Source organism: Glycine soja, chromosome 11, assembly GCF_004193775.1.
Source record: "Glycine soja cultivar W05 chromosome 11, ASM419377v2, whole genome shotgun sequence".
Lineage (NCBI taxonomy): Eukaryota > Viridiplantae > Streptophyta > Magnoliopsida > Fabales > Fabaceae > Glycine > Glycine soja.
In genome coordinates this window covers 42,903,427-42,911,390 of record NC_041012.1, presented here as the reverse complement: position 1 = coordinate 42,911,390, position 7,964 = coordinate 42,903,427, and the positions used below count along the sequence as shown (strand labels likewise).

Below are 7,964 nucleotides of genomic sequence, written 5' to 3'. Positions count from 1 at the left end.
TTTGTCGACATATATAGACTTATGGGTGCTTGTAATTTAGGTATTTATATAACTATAATCATACTGAATAAATGACTAGATTATAAGTGAGTATTATAACTATAACTAATTTTTAAAATATGAGTATAATTTGATATAATCCGTTGTTGTTTTTAAAATATGAGTATGAATAAATTAGTTATACAATCAATTATATAGCAAGGTCTAAAATCAATTACAAAACTGACTATGGATGATTAAAATATGTTATTTGAAATATCAATTTCTATAAAACTAGGTATAGTTTTATAATTATAACTATTTTTTAAATAAAAATTATTTATTTTGAAATACATAATAACTATAAAATTGGTTATAGTTTTGATATCTACTTTTATATAACTAACTATAGTTATAGGTATTTTTTTAGCATCCCTAGTTAGATTTATTGTCAAAGGACAATATATGATACTTTTTTATTTTATAAAACAATAATAACAAATATTTTTTTATAGATATAAAATTTAAGTTTTTAGTTATTTTACTTTTGGATGGATACTCTTATATATCCCCACCCCCGTAGCTTTATGCTATTGAAGATAGTAGTACGTGTTTAATTTGATATATGCCTTAATAAATGGTATCATGGTTTGTACTTTGGAACACCTGTTTGTTGCTAATTTGGGCCAAACAATCCTTTCTCCCAAAACTTTCCGCAAAGCAGATTGATAGTGACGGAGCTAACGTAAATCACGTGGATAGTTATTACAAATGATAATTAGCATTGCCTGCTTAAGGAACTCAAGTTACCGAAGTCAATTTTTTTTTTCTTTCTCAAATATATCTCCTTTAGAGATAGCCCTGTTGGAAGCATAGTGAGGTAGGCATTTTATGAAAGTAAAATTGCTCAAACATGAAATTAAAAAGATTAAAACTGCATCTTAAGCCATTTTCCTTTTATTTGTTAACTGGGTTGGAATTGTCATGAGGATTTGATCTGTAGCAAACAATTCAACCAAAGACAGAGCTGTCTTTCAAATGCATATATAGTGATCTAGCCAAAAAAAAAGTTATGCATTGATAATAACATATAGCTATAAATTAAACTTAAACCATTCTACATATTGTTTTTTTTTTTTTTTTTGAACTCTCAATTTAAGAGAGTTGCACAACACAGCAATGGCCACAAAGCTCTTTCTCACCCTCCAATTCCATTGGTTCAAAGCTCCTCCAAGCATCCCTGGTGGCTGAAGTGTCAAACATGTGCACAACAGACATAGTTCTTGGTAGTTCCCCACCTATCCTGTAACCTGCCAAGAAAAACAAACGAGTCCCAATTGGTGCCATAGTTAGGTACAGTCTTTGATCATTCGGAGGCCAATTCTCATAGTTGTCCTCTAATGTGGACAGGTTTCTCTTGTGCGATCCATCAACTTCATTCCAAAGTTTTCCATCATAGGCCTCAATGTGTCCCTTCCATGCATTCAGGCAATCCCCTGAACTCAAAAGTGTACCATTCACTGCCACTATCTGATTAGGTGGCACATCCAATTGCCACATCCCCGCTATCATGTCCCACTTCCCTGCTTGCGTGTCATACACCTCTGCTGAACTACGTTCCACTATGCTTGGCATTGTCTTATCCGAGTCTTCTCTCTCAGCAAACCCCCCAACTATGTAAACTTTCCCTTGCCACGTCACACCTATACATTTGTACCTTAAAATATGCAAATTAGGCAAAGGGATCCACTTGTCATTTTCGGGGTCGTACACCTCAGCCGATGAGATCCCCCGTGCTGGCCCGGCACATGACAGCGTGGACTTCCCCCCTGCCACGTAGATTTTGTTGTCACAAACTGTGCAAGCAAAATCATACCGTGCCACACCTAGTGGTGCACAATTGAACCATTGGTTGGTTCTAATGTTGTAACGGAGAACTGTTGCCACAACTTTGATACCCTCATCAACGTAGTCAGCACATTCATCAGATACATGAACCATTTCTTTGTGACAAATTTGGCCACCAATTATGTAAATAAAGTCCCCTAGGGAGACTATGGCAAAACCCTTTAAGATTTGGTCATCAATTAGGCCAGGAATTGTGCCTACATAGGTCCATGTGTTCATGGATGGGTAATATAGCTCAATTGAATTTGGGAGACTGACACCTGGGGTTGGTTCTCTAGGACAAAACACAGCAACCACTACATGATTGGAAAGAAGATTTTCTGGGGATGGTGGAGCTGTTGGTCTTGGTGGAGAAGGGAGCGAACCCATTGGAGTTTTTGGGAGAGTGTGCTAGTAGCCCAGTACTAGTGATATTTTCACTGAGTATTAATTCCTAAGTTTTGTGTGTCAATGGCAAGTGGGAAATGTAATAGTATAAAGGTGGGGGAGAGATATAGAGGAAAAATGACGGAGAAAACCAAAAGTTGGATCGTGAGCATCGACTAGGAAGAACACGTGGCGCTGAAATCAATGAATTTTCTTCTTGTGATAAGAGATGAAACATTTGGTGGTTATTGTACATGGTCATGTCTTATTTTGTTTAGCAAATGGGACAAAGATTATTATTTTCCGGATTTTCCAAGGTCTAGGTAGTAAACAGGATTTGAACAAATTTTTTATTTAATTAATCTCTTTGTGGCGTGTATTTTTAGGCTAGGACTTGTTTGGATGGGATTTGTTCTCTCTTTTGGTAGCAACATTTTCAATTACACACTATGTTTATTTTACAAACTAGAATATCAATTTGATTTTTCCAACAGTGCTGGGGTATCTCTTATGAGGAATGTGAATTATTGAAATGATGATGGCATGAGCATACCAAATTTAAGAATGACTTGTAGCGTAAGATTAGACTCTGCTTTTTAAGTCTAAAGTTGCCATTTATTGAGGGGGAAAAAGTAATGAGGTACTGAAATAATAGCCTCTTGGTTCAACCAAAAGGGAGAAAGGAGGAGGGTTAGAGAAATACTAAAAAATAAAAGTACCTTGTAGGCAATGTGACAAACACAAAAAAACAAAAGAGAGAGATAAATCCAAGAGAAACACGCTGGGAAAGCATCTAAAAAGATTGTAGCTTGGAAGCAAATCCAAATGAGATACTAGTGTATCACTGTATGATACATGAAGTGTGGGATCTGTGATGCTTCTCTTTTTTTCTTTTCACATTAAGCAAACACTAGTTCGGCTATCGGCATAGGTGTGCTTATCAAAAAATGGCACTTTGTTTTTTCTATGATGTATATGCTTTGGTTTAATAATACTGCATGCTTTTGCAATCTCGCCTCTTTATCTGCTTTTTTACCTTTGAAGATTTGGTGTACCATGACTGAGATTTTTTTAATGTCAGCGACAACAAACAAAGAGTCATGGCATGTGATTAGTAAACTAAACAAAATAGAGCATGCAACTTTGAGAATATAGATTGCCCATGAGGCAATTACTAGCACTATAGTATACTCCAATATGTGTAATTGCACGCATGACTCGCCCCTTGACATTTGTAACCGTGCAATGTGCATGACAAAGTTCATTTTGTTTTTTTTTTTTTTTACTTTTTTGCTACTCAAAGTATAACATGTTCTGTGTTTCACATTTGCCGGTTCTGTTAATTTGGGTATTCATAAAGGCTTATTGGGTTTTACTTGTACTCAATTTTCAATCCCAGGGCCCATTATTGGTGGCATCATTTGGACGACTGTAATGACAGAGAAAGAGTAGTGATTGTAACTAGTTGTAGCTGCACTCTGAAATTAACTATTTGACCAAAAGAGGCAATAGGGAAAGCAACAATACCTACACTGTATGGTAAATATCATACGGAGGAAACCCCTCGTTTGTTCGATTTTTGGGAACTTGCTCCCAAATTGCACGATGACGACTAATTGCTTGTTCTGAATGCAGTCAAGAATGAAGAATCATTCAAAGCAACAAAGGGCGACAAAGACATAGTGACAGAAAAAACTTTGTTGCCTAGTCAAAGATTGCAAAACTAATGGCCATAAACGGGAATAACATTTTAATGGGACATGCATAAGAAATTAAACCGGTTATGTGTGGGTTTGGTTTTTCAGTTGCAAGGATTGTGATTTGTGAGTGGGCACATGATCACCAAGAGGGAACTGGGGAATCACGCCTAACATAGAAGTCCAGCTAAGGCTGATAGGGATGGGAAGGTTAATGAATTAGCTAGAGAGAGTTGACAGTTGTGAGTGCTTCCCTTATTTTATGAACGTAACTAATTGGTCCTGCATGTGGATTCAATGTGAATATTAACACTACTTCTCTGTTTGCAGCCTGTGATCATAGACAAAAGGGTACAAAAATGTGGGGACACATTTGAAGGACCATAACATAACATGTGGACAATAAAATGTTTTACATAATCACCAAGTTTTATGAAATTCAATTGAATAATAAATAATATATCCATTTTATAATTTTATCCAATAAAAAATCTTTCTGTATGAAAAATTATAACAAAAATACAATGTATATGATATATATTAAACATAATAGTATAAATTTCACACATTTGGGTTGGGTTACTAACAAATAACAACGTATAATGAGAGAAAAGGACTTTGCATAGGGTACCAAGAGGGAAGAATGACAAGTCATCAAAAGGGTATCCCACCATAACATAAGGCAGCATGCAGTGGGGGGCAGTAGGCAGTGAGAACAAGATAGCAGGGACAGGAGGATAAGAGCTGCAGAATGAGACAAGAGAGAATTTAAATCAGGATATGTTTGTGTGGTGTGTAAAAAGCAAAAGTCAAAAAAGACTTTAGAGAAGAAGACAAAAAGTGAGAGAATCAGACTGGTGGCAGAAGGTAATCAGAGAAAGGCACATGGTTTCTGGTTTGGCTTGTACGGGAGACAAAGCAGTTTGGAGCTAAAAAGGCAACTTTGATTTGATTGATCACCATGGAGTTTCATTGCACACTTGCCATGTCCCTTTCTTTTATTACTGGTCCGTTATTTCTCTAGTAGTTCGTAGAGAAGAAAAACCCGTGCAATGGAACCTGCTTGCTTTGACTGGTGTTGCTGTTGCTACGGGAAATTGACTATCATCGAGGGTTTCCAAATTATAACGAATTAAAGTATGGTAAATGTGATAGTGATTCATTGGTCTTAGTTATATATTTTGGTTTCCTTATTGGTCTAACCGTTTTGAATCTAAAATTTTGCATTTTGACCAAATATAGATTAAGGAGGGAATTATTTTTCTTGATTGACGATAAATTTATCTTAAATTTATATATATATATATATATATATATTTAAATTATTCTTATTATTAATATTTATTTTTCATTTAATTGTTTGTTAATATATTATATATTTTTTTAATTTGAAGTATTTTTAGTCTAAAAATAATTAATAAAAAAATTACATATTAAGTCTAAGAAAATTATTTTATAGTTTATAAAATATCAAATATGCATGTCTCCTTTCACAGCTAACATCATAGTTTTTTTTTGTCATAGAAAAACTAATCTTTACTAGACTGAATTTTCGTTAATTAATGGTTAGCACACAAGGTGATTTTTTTTATTATGAAAAACTATATAACTATTTAAATAAAAAATAGATGTGCGAATAAAATTAAGTGAAAAATATTAATAAATAAAAGGGAAAACCATACAATTACTTACCAACCATTGCCACACAACCTAGATGTGGTGTTAATTAAACTGACTTGCATTATTTTGGTGGACCTGGCTGCTAGGGGGCAGTTATGCAATTTAATGTACGGTTTGGGGGTCAAAAAAATATTTTCCTTTTCAATTTATTTATGGACCTTCAATTTTAATTATTACGAATTACTAATTTACGTTTTTTGTTTTCACTGTGTTTTTCTTTAATTAAGTTTTACAATCTTAAATTCGTAATTTACTCTAATTAACTGGAACCCACAATTCAGGTAATATCTCGTGGCCTTAACAGGTTTTTATGGGAATAAATTTTGTTTTGCCCAGAATCCACATGGTTTAGAGGTTGAGGGCTTTGCAAGAATATTAATCGTACAAAAAAAAGAAGTGATACTTATAATAGACGTAAGAGAATAAACAAAATTGTTGTTCGGAATTTTCGGGGCAATTCAGATTTTGAAGGTTAATATCGAAATGAAAGAAGATAATGCAGTTCCGTAGAGTGAGGAAAAAGAAGGGTTTTTAGTTAAGAAAAAAATGGAGGAGAGAGAGATGGGGGGCATTGAATTGAATAGATTAGATTATACTAAAATTCGTTACACTGTCACAACAACATTCTGAATCGTGATAGACAAAGAAGCCTGCTTGTTAGACTTTGAGGCTCTCTGCCCATTGCAACCCCACATACCAACATCATTCTGTAATGTGTAATCTATAGAAGATGGAATTTCAGCATCCCAACGTAACCCCTATTCTCTCACTCCTATAGATAACTGTGCACGCGCACCTTCTTTCAAAGACCCCAAATATTTACCCTTTCCATTTCAGTGTTTCTTCTTCTCCATCACCAATTCACCATATAACCCCTTTTACCTTTCTCAACCCCTACACACACACACACACACACATACACAACCAGCATTGCTCTTTCTCTCTCATTTCTACTCTAAATATATCCACCATTACAACCTTCTTCTTGTTCTTATCTTGGAGAAAATTCTCTGTTTTGTGGAAGATGGGTTTGTTGGAGCGCTTGGAATGGGTGAATACTTATGGCAAGAAGCGTTGTAGGAGCTTGTTTTGGAGGGTGCGTGCTGCATTGAAGAGGGCATTCAAGAATGGGGGCAAGCAGAGACTCAAATTTCAATACGATCCTTCGAGTTATGCACTCAACTTCGATGATGGTTGTTGCGCGGCCAAGAAATTCATTGGTGATGCACGACTCATGGAGCTTACCGACATTCACAACAACACCTTGGTTTATGTGCTTTGGATCAAAACCAACTGAAGTTCTGCTTCTTCATTAAATTTTGTCATCTTTGCTGTTTAGTACTACTTAAGTTTCTTTTTTTTTTTTCTTTTTCTTTTTAATGTTTATGGTTTCGTAGATAAGAAAAGTATTGCAGGATTTTTCATGGAATTTGTTCTCTTCCCTTGTGTTAGTGTATAGCACCTTATATATTCTTAACTTCTGTTCTAAGCTACAACACTCGTTAGTCTACATTCTTCGCTAATTGTGTCTTGACCCAAAATTAAAAGCTACAACACGACAAGAGACTAAACAGTATCTGTCGGCTAAGTCCTTTTTAATTCAGTTCTCAAATTTTAATACTAATACTAAGTATTAAATTTCAACCACACATACTACTTCAACTTCTTAATTCAAGTTCGTCTGATGATGAGAGCAAATAGAGAGGTAGTGGCTAATGATCTAAGTCACGATAACAACAATATTAGTAACTACAATAGTATTGATTTTGTAGTTGTGATACTAATCATGATAGTGGTAGCAACTAATAATAGTGGTGGTCAAACTAATAATAGTGGTGGTCATAGGGACAATGAAAGTGGTCTTGTTATTATAGTGATGATGGTGGCAGTGACAACCAATTATGTTACTACCAACAATTGCATTAGTTTTAGATAACTAATATGGTATGTAGAGAAATTTAAACCAGTTTAAGCACTTCAAATAGGAGATTTCTCAGTTACCATAATCTTTAAATTTTAGAATGAAAATTACAAAATAAAATTACGTTTTTACATTTTAAAATTTGATTTTAATCAAACATTTTATCCCAAACAAGTTGCAGTCTTATTCAAGAAGCAACGTTAAATTGCTCTCTGCACATAGCAGTCACGCGTTTTCATCTTTTGCCAGAGAATAGTGTTTCTCATTAATGAAGCAGAGCAGCAAAGTGAATATTGTTGAAACGGTTCGTGGCAATCGAAAATAATGATAGGGTCGTCAGACTAGGGCTAACTTATACCATCATCATGGCATAGTAAACCTTAATATGCAACAGAATACCTTAACAAGCGGTC

At 34.8% G+C, this 7,964-nt stretch overlaps 1 protein-coding gene across 1 annotated transcript; it reads right to left on the bottom strand.

Moving 5' to 3' along the window:
* Positions 1–914: 914 nt before the first annotated feature.
* Positions 915–2,475, bottom strand: LOC114375704 (kelch-like protein 28). The gene has a single exon (XM_028333551.1). The coding sequence runs from the start codon at positions 2,254–2,256 to the stop codon at positions 1,135–1,137; it is 1,122 nt and encodes a 373-aa protein (XP_028189352.1). The 5' UTR covers positions 2,257–2,475; the 3' UTR covers positions 915–1,134.
* Between the last annotated feature and the right edge of the window lie 5,489 nt (positions 2,476–7,964).

Excerpts from the sequence above, each read along its gene's own strand:
- LOC114375704 (XM_028333551.1), bottom strand. The coding sequence starts at position 2,256 with ATGGGTTCGCTCCCTTCTCCACCAAGACCAACAGCTCCACCATCCCCA.